At 36.6% G+C, this 18,049-nt stretch overlaps 1 protein-coding gene across 3 annotated transcripts in view; it reads left to right on the forward strand.

Annotated features, from left to right (window-relative positions):
- Positions 1–18,049, forward strand: part of ZRANB1 (zinc finger RANBP2-type containing 1) — a 69,022-nt gene that overhangs the window by 6,722 nt on the left and 44,251 nt on the right. Inside the window, exons 2-3 of one of the 3 annotated variants that reach the window (XM_004265729.3) lie at positions 14,127–14,301; positions 15,618–16,468. In XM_004265729.3, coding sequence (XP_004265777.1) covers positions 14,261–14,301; positions 15,618–16,468 — 892 coding nt within the window. In that variant the 5' untranslated portion in view covers positions 14,127–14,260. Of the gene's footprint in view, positions 1–14,126; positions 14,302–15,617; positions 16,469–18,049 lie in introns of those variants that run through there. The other 2 variants (XM_033420781.2, XM_049696644.1) reach the window with 2 other exon arrangements.

Raw genomic sequence — 18,049 nt, forward strand, 5'->3', positions numbered from 1 at the left:
TTTCCCCTTGAGCTAGTATTGTCAAGGAGCTGGGAAATAGAAAGGAGAAGTGATCCTCTTCAGTGTGGATCATCTTTACAGGTGGGAAGAGGGAAGGGTTCTCTGTCTCTCTCTGTGTGTGTGTGTGTGTGTGTGTGTGTGTGTGTGTGTAGGGGGATTTGTTTGAGGATATTTGTTGTATTAAGCTTAAAATCTGAAGTCCTTGTTTTTATAGAAATTCATTCAAATTAAGTTAATAATTGTTGGGCACCTGCTGTGTGATCTGAGATTGTTTAGGATTTTCAAAAAAGTAGATTACATGAAATACTGTTACAAAGACTACAGAGTTAAAACATTTAGTAATGACTTGTTCAGTGTTAAGCATTTTAGAAAGTAATTGTACTGGATGTTCAGATAACTCTACAAACAAGACAAAGTCTCTGTTACTTGTATTTACATCCTAGTATAGAGAGAGAGCAAACAAGGAAAAACAAAAATAAAAACAAAAAACAAAAAAACCCAAACCAAACCCAAGTAGTGATAGGTGCTCTGCAGATAATATAATGAAAGTAGGGTAATGTGGTGGAGAATGACATCAGTCTGGTGAGGGAAAATCTTTCTGAGGTGTTATTTAAACCTAGCTTTTGATGACAAGAGCTGACCATGTGAAAATATGGGGAAAGAGAATTCTAGGCAGAGGAGATTTCTAATACAAAACTCCTATGGTGAAAATGAGCTTGCTTGTAAAAGGAACAGAACAAAATCCGCTGGGGAATTTTAATTTTATTCTGAGTGGGTTGGGAAGCCATTAGAGGATTTTAAGTCCTTGTGTTGTGACCTGGTTTATGTTTCTAAAGGATCCACCTGGCTTCCATGCGAGGATGGTGGATAGAATAGAAGCAGCAAGATTAGTGGGGAGGTTATGTAGCAATCGTGAGAGTTGATGGTGGCTTGGACTAGGGGTATGGTAGGGTAATCTGGAGAAAAATTCAGATTTTGGGATTTGTTTTGGAGGTAGCGTCAATGTCTTGTTGTAGATAGAGACAGTAACTATATACAGTCAGTCCATCTTGTAACCTAATATTCACATTTCGTTCTAGAGAAATAAGTTTTTGTAACTCTGGAAGGCTGTGGTGCATTTGTGAGAGAAAACAGGAGTCAGAATCTGGGCTTTACTTCCTAAAGCTTTGTAAGTGTGGACAAGTCATTTCACCTTTCCTGAAGCCACAGATTCCTTGTCATTAAAATGAAGATACTTGTACCTCAGAAGGATTCTGGGGTACCTTACAGGAAATTACCTGAGGGTTCCGAAGATGAAGTGAAATAATAGAAGTTTTCTGTGACCTGAAGCTTCATATAAAATTTAAGGTGGTGTTATTTCACGCTGACATTTGTTCATAATATTAATTATTGGATGTGGATCTTGACATTATTGGTGTTAGCCCTCGCGTAAGGACAGGAAAGGCATTACCATAATTTTTTCAGATGAAGAGGCTTGGATCTTAAGGGTTTGGCCAATATCCCTGACTTAGTAAGAGGTGGAGAGGGACATGAACTCACATCTAAAAAGTGCAGTACATTTTTCTCTATATAAAATAACAAGAGATGGAACTGATCTTCCCATAGTAAAATAAAGTAGATTTCCCCTTAATAATGCTTTGGTGAAAGGCAGTAAATCGCTGAAGGGAAATATTGTAGGATATTCTTGACACACACGTGTGTTTGTGTTTGGAAGGTTCTTTTATGTCCTGTTTAGGATTTTTCACCTTAGTGTTGGGGTGTTGAAATTTTTAAAGCGGCTGAATAACAACACCAGATTTTTTTTTTTTTTTTTTTTTTGGACAGATTACTCTGGCAGAGATATGGAGTATGAAGGTTGGAAGACCAGTTAGAATAATAAATAAAATATTTGAGAGAAATGATGAACTAGGGCTTGGTTGTAGGGGTAGAAAAAACAGACAATTCTTGAGAAATTTTTAGATATAGGAGGCCACATTTACTCTCATATAAAAGGACTGTTGTGTACCTATTTCTTGGTTTTTGTCAGAATAACAATGATGTATGTGAAAGTATTTTGTAAATTATAAGGTTTATTGTGTGATGTGGACATATATAAGTACAAATGTATTTTTCTCCCAGAACTGTTTGAAAGTAAATTGCAGACTTGATACCCCTTAATCTCTAAATATTTCAGTGTGTATTTCCTAAAAACAAGGTCTTTCTCTTATGTAACCACAATAGAGTTATCAAACTCAGGAAATTAACATTGCATGATTAATTCTTATAAGAATAAGATTCTATAAATCTTATTTAAATTTTGTCAGTTGTTCCATTAATATTCTTTATAAAGACAAAAGAAAATCTCAGATCATGAGTTGCGGTCTGTTGCCATGTTTTTTATAGGTTCCTTTAACTGGAACAAAAAAGTCCTTGTTTTTCATGATATTGATGTTTTTGAACAATATAGGACTAGTAATTTCGTAGAAAGTCTCTTAATATTGGCATTTCTGATATTTTTGCATAATCAGAGTCAGAGTATGTACTTTTTAGCAAGAATGCCACAGAGGTGATGTTTTGTTCTTAGTACAACATATCAAGAGGCAAATGATGTCATTACTGGTGTGGTTAACTTTGATTACTTGGTTAAGGTGTCTACCAGGTTTTGTAACATACCAGTTATTGTTGGGAGATACTTGGAGACTATTTAAATATCCTGTTAATTCTCAAATTTTCACCCACTAGTTTTAACATTCAGTGATGATTCTTTTCTGAATCTGTTGTAGAGATTGCCTAATGGTGAATTTCTAATCCAGTTATTCATTTTGCATTTATTAGTTTGATTTCTGTTGTAAGGAAGAACTTTCTCCTCCATTATTTATCTGTTAGTTTGTGTGTAGAGTTTTGTATATTTGTCTTAGTCAGTGCTTTAAAAATCCTTTACTGTTGTTATTTATGTGGATGCTTGAGTTGATCCAGATTTGGCCAGTGTGAGCCCTTCATGCTAATTTCTATCTCTCTCTTTTTTTTTTTTTTTTTGCGCGGTACGCCGGCCTCTCACTGTTGTGGCCTCTCCCGTTGCAGAGCACAGGCTCCGGACGTGCAGGCTCAGCGGCCATGGCTCACGGGCCCAGCCGCTCCGTGGCATGTGGGATCCTCCCGGACCAGGGCATGAACCCGTTTCCCCTGCATTGGCAGGCGGACTCTCAACCACTGCGCCACCAGCGAAGCCCTCTATGTCTTTTTTTAATTAAAAATTTTAGGTGTGAACATATTTCAGATTTTATTTTAATTTTTTAGAGCAGTTTTACGTTCACAGCAAAAGTTCTTGTGTCCTTTTTTTAAAACTTCCCATTATTCTTTGAGAACTGATTTTTTAAAAAAAATGTTTCCTGGATATAGTGACTAAAAAGATTTTTAAAAATAATCTTTAGTTTTTAGAGCAGTTTAGGTTCACAGCAAAATTGAGCAGAAAGTACAGAGGGTTCTTATACCCCCCCCCCCACATGCATACCTCTCCCACTGTCAACATCCTGCAACTGAGTGGTACATTTGTTACGTTGATGAATCTACCATGACACATAATTATCAACCAGAGTCCATAGTTTACATTAAGGTTCGCTCTTGGTATGTACACTTTATGGGTTTTGACAAATGTAGAATGGCATGTATCTACCATTATAGTATCATACAGAATAGTTTCACTGCCCTAAAAATCCTCTGTGTTCTGCCTATTCATCCCTCCCCCTCGCCATCCCCTGGCAACCACTGATCTTTGTCTCCATAGTTTTGCCTTTTCCAGAATGTTATATAGTTGGAATCAAACAGTATATAGCCATTTCAGATGGGCTTCTTTCACTTAGTAATATGCATTTAAGGTTCCTCCATGTCTCTTCATGGCTTGCTGGCTCGTTTCTCTTTAGTGCTGAATAATATTTCCTTGTCTGGATGTACCACAGTTTATTTATCCATTCACTTATACTGAACTTTGGTTGCTTGCAAGTTTTGGCAGTTATGAATAAAGCTGCATCCATGTGCAGGTTTTTGTGTGGACATAAAATTTCAACTCCTTTGAGTAAATACAAGATGCACAATTGCTAGGACATATGGTAAGAGTATGTTTAGTTTTGTAAGAAACTGCCGAACTCTCTTCCTAACTTGGCTATAGCACTTTGCATTCCTATCAGCAATGAATTAGAGGTCTTGTTGATCTATATCATCAGCATTTGGTGTTGTCAGTGTTCTGGATTTCGGGCAATCTAATAGGTGTAAAGTGGTATCTCATTGCTGTTTTAATTTGCAGTTCTCTAATGAGGTATTGTTTGCCATCTGTATACCTTCCTTGAAGTGTCTGTTCAGGTCTCTGCCCATGTTTTAATTAGGTTGTTTATTTTTTTTTTATTGTTGAGTTGCAAGAGTTCTTTGTATAGTTTGGATAACAGTCCTTTATCAGATATGTGTTTTGCAAATATTTTCTCCTATTTTTTTGGCTTATCTTGTCATTCTCTTGACAATGTCTTTTGTAGAACAGAACTTTTTAATTTTAACAAATCTAGTTTCTCAAGTATATTTTTCATGGATTGTGTCTTTGGTGTTTTATCTAAAAAGTCATTGACATAGTCAAGGTCATCTAGATTTCCTGTTAGGTTACCTTCATAACAGGAATTTTATAATTCTGCATTTTACATTTAGGTCTGTGATCCATTTTGAGTTAATTTTTGTAAAGGGTATGAGGTCTGTGTCTAAGAGTCTTTTTTTTTTTTTTTTGCGTGTGGATGTCCAGTGCTTTCAGCACCATTTTTTGAAAAGACTTTCTTTTTTCCATTGTATTGCCTTTACTTCTTTGTCAAATATCAGTTGACTCTATATATGTGGGTGTATTTCTGGGCTCTCTGCTCTATTCCATTGATCTGTTTGTCCGTTCTTTCACCAGTGTTTTGATTACTGTAGTTGTATAGTAAGTGTAGAAGTCAGGGTAGTTAGTCCTCTGACTTTTTTTTTTCCTTCGGTACTGTGTTGGTTATTCTTACTGTTTGGTTATTCTGGATATTATGCTTCTCCATATAAACTTTAGAATCAGTTTGTCAGTACCACAAACTTGCTGGAATTTTGATTGGGGTCGCATTGAATCTTTTGATCAAGCTGGGGAGAACTGAGATTTTGACAATATTGAGTCTTCTTATCCATGAACGTGAAGCATCTCTCCATTTATTTAGTTCTCGGATTTCTTTCATCAGAGTTTTGTAGTTTTCCTGATATAGATCTTGTACATATTTTGTTAGATTTATACTTATGTAATTCAGTTTTGGGAGTGCTAATGTAAATGGCTATGTGTTTTAAATTTCAAATTCCATTTGTTCATTGCTGGTATATAGGAAAGCAATTTACTTATTTAACCTGTATCCTGCAACCTTGTTATAATTCTGTATTAGCTGCAGGAGTTTTGTCGATTCTTTTGGATTTTCTTCACAGACAAGTCATGTCATCTGCGAATAAAAACAATTTTATTTCTTACTTTCCAATCTGTATTTTTATTTCCTTTTCTTGTTTTACAGTATTAGCAGGAATTTCCAGTTTGACACTGAAAAGGAGTAGTGAGAGGGGACATCCTTGCCTTATTACTGATATCAGCTGGAAAGTTTCTAGTTTCTCACCATTAAGTTAGGTGTAGGTTTTTTTTTTTTTTTCTTTCTCGGTACGCGGGCCTCTCACTGTTGTGGCCCCTCCCGCTGCGGAGCACAGGCTCCGGACGCGCAGGCTCAGCGGCCATGGCTCACAGGCCCAGCCGCTCCGCGGCACGTGGGATCCTCCCGGACCGGGGCACGAACCCGCGTCCCCTGCATCGGCAGGCAGACTCTCAACCACTGTGCCACCGGGGAAGCCCTAGTCCTTTTCTTGTACATTATTCTGTATCCACATTCTCTGCAACGGATTGGATCCCTTGATTTTATTTCATTTTCTTTGTGACATTCTCCACAGATATATATCATTGGCTGCTGCTTTGGGTGTTGAACGTCCTTCTGGGTGTCCGTTGTTGTTTCCACGTAACACGGGGAAACTTGCCTGCTTTTCCGAACAGATTCCGCCTCGCCGCTGTAGTTTCAGCAATCATAAAATTATTCTGTAAAATTGCTATAAAAGTTTGTAAATGCTTACTCTCAGTTTCTCTACAGACTAGTAAACAGTTTGTAGAATATCGCAGGGCCCTGGACCAAGTTTTGAGTAGCACTGTTAACAATATACAGCATACTGCTTCTTGCTCCTTTTCTAATCTTAGCAATCTAAGCCTTAATTCTTAGTCTGTAATAGCATTTGTTACCTTCTTGATAGATTTTTAAAACTTTTCATTATGAAAAATTCCAAACATATATACATATAGAGAGACTAGGAGAATGAATTCTCATGTATCCATCACCCAGTTAATAACATATGGCCAGTCTTGTTTCATTTATATTTTTCTTGCTTCTTCCCAGTGGATTATTTTAAAGCAAATTCAAGCCATTTTATAACATTGTAAATAATTCAGTATGTGTCTCTTAAGGGAAAAGTACTCTTTTAGAAAAATAGGTACCATACTGTTAATCACACCTTAACATTTAAACAACTTCTTAATATCAAATCAGTGTTCAAATTAATTTTTAACATGTATATATGTTTTAATATACACACACCCATAGGAATTTGCTGATTGCATCTCCATGGAAATCAGTTTGTTCCTCTATCCCCTGTGATCCTGTAAACTGGTAGTTAGATCTAGAAGCTTGATCACATTCAGGTTTGATAACTGTTACTATTATTTGGCACAAATAATTCATAGGTGGTATGATGTATGGATGTATGATATAGCTTTGTTTTAGAAATAGGATTTTGTTACTGCTTAGATACATTAAGTGATCATTAATATTAAGTATATATTTTAAAATTTGAGCTTGTCACTTGTCACAGATGGAGCAGGGAAAAGTTAAAAAATGTTTTAATTAACTTTGGAAATAGTATTTGCAAAATAAATTGAATAAGCAAGATTTTAAAGTGAGTCTTTTTAAAAAAATTTTTATTGGAGTATAGTTGATTTGCAATGTTGTGTTTCAGGTGTACAGCAAAGTGAATCAATTATACATATATCCACTCTCTTTTAGATTCTTTTCCCATATATGCCATTAAAGAGTATTGAGTAGAGTTCTCTGTGCTATACAGTAGGTTCTTATTATCTATTTTATATATAGATCCCAACCTTCCAATTTATCGTCCCCCCTAAAGTGAGTCCTTACATAGAAGAATGGGAGACTTTGGAGATTCTGGAGATCATCTTGTTTAACTCATTTATTTTTTCACAGATGGGAAAATGGAAGCTCTTAGAGATAAAAATAATTTATTAAGTATCTCAAAGATAGTCATTCTTTGCTTTTCTTTAACACAAGGTCATGTATAGGTAGTGTGATTAATACACACCTGTCATTTGGGGAGACTCTTCCCTTTTTCAGTTGTCTTAATGCAAATGGAGGGCTTTATTATTTTAATTGACATACAGTGGTTTCTTTAGTAATCTGGATTAGTGTATTGGTTTAAGAGAAGTCAGGCTGACTTTTATTAATAATATTTTCTTCCCCAGGGATTGCCTCCAAAATTAAAAATACTTAAGGCATTTTATAGTCTAAAGTCGTGATAAATACCTCAGATTGGTGGTTTTTTCTTCCACTCAATTTTACATGGAAAATTTAGTATATCTTGTTTTATAAATAACTTTTTAGGTCCTGCTTACTTAACTTTTTAGGCATTTTGCAGTAGTTCTCAATCTAGATAAGCTTTGGGAAGATTCTCTGTAATTTTGAAAAGCTAAAATGTGAGCAAAATGGGTGTGAACAAGTTTTGTATTTTTTTAAGTTTGCTTGTTTAGATATTGTATGTTATTGTTCATCTAGGAAAGACTGTTTAGTGAGGCATTACATGCAGTTTATTAATTGTCCAAATTCTGGATAGTGGGAATAAGTGACTATGGGCTGCAGTATAAATGTATTTTTATTACATTGTCTGTCTGCTACAGACTTTGGAGCCAGAATGCCCAGGTTCAAATCCTGGCTCTGCCACTTAGTAGCTTTGTGACTTTGGGCAAGTTACTCAACTTCTCTTTTCCTGTTTCCAGTCTTTAAAATTGGAGATAATAGTAGTACCTGTTTCATAGGATTCTGAAGATTAGATTACCTGATGTATAGGTACAGTGCTTAGAACAGTGTCTGGCACACAGTACATGCTTAAGTGTTAGCTATTTTCTTTTCTTAGTTGGATGAGGCTGACCCTGGCAAAGTTGTGAAGTAGACAGAGTTGGCCTGGACATACATCCATCTCTAATGGTTGGGTAAGCAATCTTTTCAACCTGCTGCTGTCTTTGGCATTCCTTCCCAGGTTGCCCTTTGCTAAACTTTTGCCTACTTATTCTCCCTGTCTCTGCAATGAAAATCCAACTCACAAAATCCCCACCCTACTTTCCTGTTATTCATTACAGTAGGAATTGTGAAAAAAGTAATCTAATTGAATGACTTCATACTATTAATAAGTAACACTTGTAAATAATTTGCCTTTATAAAATAAGTGTTTTAATTCATCTAACTTTAGGGGATTAGATGTTAGGGAAAATGACAAAGAAATTTGAACAGGGTCGAGGCGTTGGGAACAAGATGTTTTTGGACAAGAGAGTAGCTCTGAATTGGTTTTGCCTTGGAATATTTCATTCGTTTGTGCCTGCTTTTCAAATCGTTTTCTTTCTTTCTTTTGTATTAGAACTCACTGATTATTTAAAAATTTCTACCCCTCCTTTCTCTGTCACATAGATAACATAGTGTTTGGTTAAAAAGGTGGCCTTTAGTTGGACTAGGTTTAGTAGTGACTGTTGGTTGGTTCCTGTGGATATTGTTAATTGGGACTAATTTGTTCAGTGTGAACAGAGAATAGATACGATGATAAAAGAAATCAAATTCTGAATGAAGTAGTATGTTCACAGCTTTTGTGAAAGTTGTTTTATTGTATTTTAAACGCTGGCTTTATATGCAGTCTTGGAGATAATCTCTCCATTTCCATGTACATTTAAGAAAGCCGTAGTCATCTTTCATCTACTTAAATTGCAGGTGTCGTGAGTACAAGGACAGTATTTTATCTACGTGGTTATATCTCTCCACGTTTCTGAGTGCGTAGTAGACCTTCAGTAACTTGTCATAGGTTGTTAACATTAAATTATTTTTGTTTGGGATTATAATTTGGGGTACGTGATTGACCTGTGATGTCTCTGAAACTGTGTAAAGAAATCATGCTAAGATGGGTTCTACAGTAGCTCAAGATGGATCTATCTATCTATGTATCTGTCTATGTATCTATCTGTTACTCCTCTTTCCTTTCTAGTTACTGTCTAGGAACTGGAGAGTACAGAGGAAGTTGATGAAATTACAGATAAAGCCCTAGTATATAAAGAGGTAGAATTCCTCCAGAAATGACTAGAAGATAGATTTTTAAAAAGGAGCATTACTATTGTTTTGTGTAAGATTTGACACACTGTAAGTTAATTTTGTGTCTATATATCTTCTTCCATTCTGATCAGTGGATTACTAATTATCCAGCGGTTTAAAGAAAAACCATTAGCATTGTAGCTGTTATCAGTTTTCCTAATTAACACCATGTTGACTTATTGAAATGTAAACTTTGTATTTCTTGTTATATTTTAAGGACTTAGGTTTGGTGGAATGAAGTTAGATGTACTGGTTGTACTGGTAATTGACTTAATTAAGGCATAGTGCCAGTAAGGCCAAGGTCACCATGACAGGTGTTATTTAACTGTTATTATTTTAACTATTATTTTAACCAGATTAATTTTGTCTAGTTTGTCCACACATTCCTTGGAAGGGGCCTTCTTAGCAAATCTCATTAGATGCAGATGACATAGATAACAGTGATCTCTGTATGGGAGGAAGGTCAGCATATTTTTGGGTGTCACTGATTCTTAATCATGTATACATAATTTCATATGATCACAAAGGTTTGTGCACTTGTGCCCTTAACACCACAGGACTTGAATAGTTAACCAGCTCATGCATGCCTTGCCTTGGTACCTAGGTGTTAGAGGCAGACACTTCGTACTGAGGTCTTACCACAGGAGTGGATCCCATCCTCTAGAATTTCTCCTTTTTCTTGAAATTGCTCAAAAGCTCCACTCCTTTCTTTGTTCAGGTCACTCAACATGGTCTCTTCTCTGGATTTTACTGAACATAGGGCTGGTCCACATTCCATGCCACTAGAATCCCTGAGCCAAAGTATGTATGTATGTATGTATGTGTGTGTGTATTTATTTATTTATGGCTGTTGGGTCTTTGTTGCTGCACACGAACTTTCTCTTGTTGTGGCGAGTCGGGGATACTCTTCGTTGCGGTGTGCAGGCTTCTCATTGCGGTGGCTTCTCTTGGTGTGGAGCACGGGCTGTAGGCGCGCGGCCTTCAGTCGTTGTGGTGTGTTGGGCTCAGTAGTTGTGGCTCGCGGGCTCTAGAGCGCAGGCTCAGTAGTTGTGGCGCATGGGCTTAGTTGCTCCGCGGCACGTGGAATCTTCCCGGACCAGGGCTCGAACCTGTTTTCCCCTGCATTGGCAGGCTGATTCTCAACCACTGTGCCACCAGGGAAATCCCTGAGCCATAGTTTTTGAAAGCTTGGCTACCTCATTGAAAATTGAGGGGAGGAAATGATATGGGGAAGACACACAAGTCAGTGTTCCAGAAACTAGCCCCAAGAAGACATACAGTAGGTGCCAAATGTCGATAGAAGTGTGGTTGCTTGGAGTGTACTTGAAATGATTTGAAAAAACTTTACGAGAGAGATGAGATTAGAACTGAACCTTAAAGGATGGGTAGGATTCGCCAGAACTTGAGTGTGTGTCTGTTGTGCTTGTTTTTCTAAGGTAGTGCCTTCATGTGTGTATTGTGGAGGGATGGTGGTACCTGAATGAGTCTGGGGTGTGTGTGGTGTGTTTGTATGCTGGTAAGGAGTTGAGAGTTTATACTGTTACAGAAGAGCTTCAGAAAGAGGGACTTGTTATTAGGAGGATTATTTTGGTAACGGTGAGCTGGATGGATTTAGAGAGGGAAGGCGCTTAGGAGGCTATTATAGTAGTTCTGACCTGAACTGCAAAAGGGTTGATGGCAGCTGAAATGGAAAGAAAAGGACTGTTTGGACAGAAACCACTAGAAAGAATCTGTGGGGAGAAGGCAGAATTCAAGATAAGTCTGAGTTTCTATGCTGGGTGCAGTAGTATTAGTGGTGTCCTTAACGGAAACTGGAGAGAGAAATCAGGCTAGGGGTTTGTTGTGAGAGGAAGATAAGAGGATTTTAATATAGGATGTGACAAGATATTGGAGCCCGGAAATGAGGTGAGATTTGTAGATGGAGGGTTCACCAGTGCTTCTAGTTTTAGCGCTTTTTTAAAAAAATAAATTTATTTATTTTATTTATTTATTTTTGGCTGCATTGGGTCTTTGTTGCTGCACGTGGGCCTTCTCTAGTTGTGGCCAGCGGGGGCTACTTTCGTCGCAGCGCGCAGGCTTCTCATTGCGGTGGCTTCTCTACTTGCGGAGCACGGGCTCTAGGCGTGTGGGCTTCAGTAGTTGTGGCACGTGGGCTCAGTAGTTATGGCTCACGGGCTCTAGAGCACAGGCTCAGTAGTTGTTGCGCATGGGCTTAGTTGCTCCGCAGCATGTGGGATCTTCCCGGACCAAGGCTCGAACCCATGTCCCCTGCATTGGCAGGCGGATTCTTAACCACTGCGCCACCAGGAAAGCCCCGCTTCTAGTTTTAGCTTTCATCTTTAGTCCCCTAAAATGCTTTCTGAGCATTTTTAAATCGTCACAGATTTATGCTAATTAATATTTATATCAACAATTTATATTAATAAATTAATATTTATATTACTAAATATAGACTTAATATTAATAAAGCTAATATAAAACCAAAAGACTGTCAGTCCTTCCTTTGGATAACTGCTCATCATTTGACACTGACAACTGAACTTCTCTCAGTTTGTTTCTCAAGGAGTCTGTGCTTGGTGAGGATCATTTCACTTCTCTAGTTCTCTCTCATAGGGTTTTAGTAGGTGGTTGGGGGAATTTGTAGTGTAGCTACAATTTTGAGTAATTGACTTCAAAATAGATGTATTTATTCTACATTGTTTAGTAATGCTTCACAAATATGGTCTAATTAATTCACTACTAAGCATGACAGTATAAAAAATGTTCAGTTATGAGCCCCTCCCTTTCCCTAGCCATTAACCCATACATCATAATGCTCATGCTTTTATTATTGTTTGAACTGGGAAGTATATAATCAAAAGCAGTTATGAATTTAATACTAGAAAATGGTTGCTATACTTGGAGACATTATTCAGTCTGTCTGCAGGTAGAGGTTGATGTATAAATAGATTCATGGACTCTTTGGTCCACAAGATGGGAACTGCTGATACTGCATTTGAACCAAGGAATATTTGTTTTAAGAGTAGCACTTGTGTCTAGATCTGCTTAAAGAAAATCCATATTATACAGATTTTATTGTTGCTTTGTGTACCGATTAATTGAAGTATGATTCACTGGCTAGAATTTGGAAATCTGTATTTTATGCAGAAGTAGACTTGTAAATTAAATTTACTTGGGTATATGAATATATGTTAACTTGAAAGATATTTAGTAATTGTTTTATTTCAATGCACAGTATTAACTCTCAGAGCTGTTTGCTATTAAAAATTATTTCATGTTCTTTTTGACATCTGGTAGAAAAAGTGTACTCAGTGTTAATTTCACCTCAATAATGCAAAATCACATAGTTGAACTGATGTTACCTTTACTCTTCCATTCCATTTACTGTTACCACAGGTACAGATGACTCTCTCAGATAATCCTCTCCAATGAATTTTAGCTTTTGGTTATGAAAAAACAATAATCCTAAGACAACGTCTTAATTCCCTATAGAGTTGGTACCATGTACATCATTATCTAATATAATGCACTTATCTTAAAACTCTTTTTTAATTTTTTGGCCACACCACGCAGCATGTGTGATCTTAGTTCCCCCACCAGGGATCGAACCCGTGCCCCCTGCATTGGAAGCGCATGATCTTAACCAGTGGACCACCAGGGAAGTCCCAAAACTCTTGAGCTTGGTTTTGGTATTGCTTAGTTACCTGAATTTTTGGGAGGGGTAGCCTATTTACCAGGCATATATGACAATGATTCTTTATTTTTTGTTTGTTTTTTGTCAGACATGGACATTTAAGTATGTTATGCTGGCACATTAATTCCATGAAGATTAATTAATGTAACACCACAAACTATTTAGTTGAGCCTACATCAAAGTAAGACTTAACAAAGCAAGCATGAATTTTTGAATGTGAATATTTTAAATGAAATACTGAAATTACTTATAGCCTTGGATATGTTCATTATGTCATTTGTTTTTGTCATAAGTTTCTGCTTGCTCATTTTAGTTTACAATAGCATGAGCAAGTAATTTATTTATATTTAATTCCTGAGAAACCAAAGGAAGAAACTGCCTAATGAATATGAAAGTTGCCATTAAATCTCAGTTGTCCATTTTATGGATGCTTTTATGATTATAGTCTTTGCCCTTCAACACACTTTCAGATTGCTGTCAAATGGTGTTTAATCAGTATGTACAAACTAAAGTGAAAAATCTAAGCAGATAAATTACCTGGGTTAGAGGAAAATAAAGTTGCTGAAGGAGAAAAAGACTTCAGAGTTAAATATAAGCTATATATTTTTGCTTTTTCTGTTTACTTGGTTTATGCCCCCTTTCCCCCTTCAATAATAACAAGTAATTCAGTAGGAATTAATTTATTAGGACTACCAATTTAAGATTAATGATAATAATAGTTCACACACACGTGTGTTTAAGGTTTTAGGGGAAAATATCTTTCCTATGTCTGATTTGACTCACCAGCCCAATCAGCTGATTTTATTGCTGTGTTAAATTAAAATTCTGAATATAGTAGTCCATTATTAAAATAAATGAGTAGGATTAAAATAGAGAATTTATTAAAATAAAGCCTTTAAAAAAAATACTTTTGGATAAAGTAACAGGCTTCAAGTGAAATTCAGTTTTGGTCTCCTTTACAGGAATAGCTATTCACAGTCATACAGAACCACTTATCACGTTTTGCAGTATCTCCTGAGGAAGTCAGAATCTGAGCCACCATGACGACTGAATCTTGTCTTTGGTCTGATTTATAAGCTGTACTTTTATTCTGACCATGTGCAAGGTGGAGGCTATAGCATGGAAACTAAAATCTTAGTAAGTGTGATTTTTATTTTAGCTATTAAATAGTAGCCTCTCTTAACAGTGAATTTGTCCTCTTAACAAAGTTTACACTATAAAAGGGGTGAGGACTTGGCAAGCAGGGACATAATACTACACTTATAAAGTGAAAGATTTTGCTTTCCAGGTTCAGGAAAAATCCCTGAGAATGAGAAGGAGAAGCTTCTATTACTCTGCCTAGAATTTCTTTCACTTTTCTGGTTACAAATAGGTGGCAGGATGATACTAATTTAGTTGAGAAGGGATTTAAGAAAATGGAGAGGCTGGCTTTAGTGGCCAGTGTCTAAATTCAAGCTATTTAAAAAAATTATTATTACATTTGCTGTGTAAGTTGCTTCATTTATAAATGATTGCCATTAAATTATAGTCTTCATTGTATTGCAGTGTTAGGAAGCCCAGTGTAGAATCCTAGGAGCCTTTTAAATAGTTAATATGTTTTTAATATGAATTGAATTTTGAGTATATTTTAAATATTGAATATTTTGAGTATAAATATTCAAAATTATATTGGAGCGATTATGCTAGTTGTTATGTCAGGGATGTTTCATCAGTTGATTGTCCCAAGTATAGGTGATATGCAGTTTTTATGTTCTGCACTCTAGACAGAACAAGATTTTGAGGATATAGGCTATCAAGGAACTTTATCTCTGTTTCACAGTGTTACTTTGTTAATTGTAAGGATTACTACTTAACATCTTTCTTTCCTACCTGTGCTTATTAAGAGCAGTGAATAATTAGCACGTTTAGGCTGCTTTTCTCCCTTAGCAAGAATGATAGAATTGACTGTTTGATTTTCTGAATTCTTTAGTGAATCAAACATTGTGGTACTATACCTAGATAGCATAATAATCTATGTTGCTCATAATTTGAGAATGGTTATGTGTTTAAGATACTTGGTTTGTGTTCTGTCCCTTCCCTTTGAATCTTTTAACTATTGGTTGTTTTTCTAAATTGATGGTGATGACCTGGCTGAGATTAAACATCTCTGTTAGAGGATTCCTGATTTAACCTCATTCCGTCTTAGAATAAACCTCCCTTTATCTTCTGCCTTTTCTCTTGCATTCCAAAGTACATTTTCATTAAATCCCCAGGTCTAAGATTTTTCTTTGGGAACTTATGTCCAGTATCTCTCTGGAAATTTTAAGAAAAGGTAGTTGAGTGTGAAATGTTACATGCATCTTTTGAGAAATTGAGGTTTTATAAGTTGAAGGGTACTTTTATATTTTGGGCATGTTTTCAGGGATGGGATTATGTAGTTATTGTTTTAATAACCATGTCCTAATTATTTATAGCTTCCTGCCTGACATAACTCACTTCAAGAAGTGCACAATGTCAGAACGTGGAATTAAGTGGGCTTGTGAATACTGTACGTATGAAAACTGGCCATCTGCAATCAAGTGTACTATGTGTCGTGCCCAGAGACCTAGTGGAACAATAATTACAGAAGATCCATTTAAAAGTGGTTCAAGTGATGTCGGTAGAGATTGGGATCCTTCCGGCACCGAAGGAGGAAGTAGTCCTTTGATATGTCCAGACTCCAGTGCAAGACCAAGGGTTAAGTCTTCGTACAGCATGGAAAATGCGAATAAATGGTCATGCCACATGTGCACATATTTGAACTGGCCAAGAGCAATCAGATGCACTCAGTGTTTATCCCAGCGTAGGACCAGGAGTCCCACAGAATCTCCTCAATCCTCAGGATCTGGCTCAAGACCAGTTGCTTTTTCTGTTGACCCTTGCGAGGAATACAATGATAGAAATAAACTGAACACAAGGACCCAGCATTGGACTTGTTCTATTTGCACATATGAAAACTGGGCCAAAGCTAAAAAATGTGTTGTTTGCGATCATCCCAGACCTAATAATATTGAAGCAATCGAGTTGGCAGAGACGGAAGAGGCTTCTTCAATAATAAATGAGCAAGACAGAGCTCGATGGAGAGGAAGCTGTAGCAGTGGCAACAGCCAAAGAAGATCACCGCCGACTACGAAACGGGACTCTGAGATGAAAATGGATTTTCAGAGGATTGAGTTGGCTGGTGCTGTTGGCAGCAAGGAGGAACTTGAAGTGGACTTCAAAAAACTAAAGCAAATTAAAAACAGGATGAAAAAGACTGATTGGCTATTCCTCAATGCTTGTGTGGGTAAGTTTCTTCATTTTTTGAATGGGATGGGAAAAGATATTAAAAATGACATGAAAGATATAAGGAAGGTCAGTATTATTTAGTATTTATTTCATTCAGCATGATAGCTATAATCCCAGTATGCATGCGTAAGAATCTCTGTATTTGTGATCTTGTCATAACGTTGTCTTAAATTGCCTCCCATTTCATTGTGCATGTGTCTTTCCATCATTAGAAAAACTTTTAAGTTATAGCAAAGATTTTTACATATCAGTAGTAAACCGTATACCTGGAGTTTAAAACTGCTACTCTATTTATTGTAACAAGATGTGACTGAGGAACACCAGCTGCTGCTTCAGAGTGTTTGTAAACAGTGTGAGCGTCTTGTGATGATAGAAGCTTTAGTCAGATGTTAAAAATATCACAAAAATGTGTGACTCCAAGAAGTTGAACAAACATATTGACCTTGAAAATACTGATGTTAATTTAACATGAATGTCATGTAGTGAATATTTGCAAACTTTATGGAACTGATTTCACGTGGCCAGCTGATTCCATAGTTCAAATTATGATTTGTGTGTTTTGTGTTTTAGTGCTTTCCTAAGGAAATTCTGGATATTGGTCTCAGTCTCTGGCTCAGAGCTGTTCAGGGACAGAGACGTGTTGAGAGAGTAAGGTTTCCTCCAGTTATTGACCTTGTGAGTTAGTTATTCATGATGTACTTCATAGAAGCAGTTGCTTCACTCCTTTGTATTTTTTTCCCTCCCCCTCTCTTTTTTTTGAATAGGTTAGCTATTTGAATTATGTGATTTAAATTATTTGGATGGGGTGCTTACTTTGACATTAAGTTTTGTAAAGAAAATTTTGAGTAACTACTAAAGTTAAATCTGTGTGGAACAATAGCTAAGCCTTCAACATGGCTTAGCTGTGTATATATATTTTTTCAGTACTAATTTCTTTTGTTTATCACCCTGAATATAGCCCCAAGAATATGGAATACATGACTATATGAACCTGCAAGTCCTAAGAATAGATTTCAAGAAATCTCAGTTTTTTAATTTTAGTTTTGTCCTGGCTAAAAAAAAAAAAAAAGTCCCAGCTGATGAGCCCTTCTGAACATCAGACACAGCAGGCACTTAGTAACTGTTAGCTCCAGTGTTCTCCTGTCCTGAGGACGAGGGATGAAAGCACACTGAGCTGTCTTCAGCCATCTGTGCTGTTCCATTACATCGCATTGATTTTTTTCTCTCCCCAAATTGAGGTACCACAGATGGTGTGAATGTCTTTTTTTTTTTTAAACCAGGAGCTACAAAAGGGTTTTATTTATTATGAATTTTAAAAAATTGAGGTCAAATTCACATAACATAAAATTCATCATTTTGAAAATGAACAATTCAGTGGCATTTAGTGTATCCACGGTGTTGTACAACCACCACCTCTGTCTAGTTCTGAAACATTTTCATCACCCCAAAGGAAACTCTATACCCATTTAAACAGTTACTCCACATTTTCTCCTCCCCCAAGTCCCTGGTAATCACCAGTCTGCTTTCTGTTTCAGTGGATATACCTATTCTGAATGTTCCATATAAATGGAATCTTACA

The sequence above is a fragment of the Orcinus orca genome, chromosome 14 (assembly GCF_937001465.1).
Source record: "Orcinus orca chromosome 14, mOrcOrc1.1, whole genome shotgun sequence".
Taxonomy (NCBI): domain Eukaryota; kingdom Metazoa; phylum Chordata; class Mammalia; order Artiodactyla; family Delphinidae; genus Orcinus; species Orcinus orca.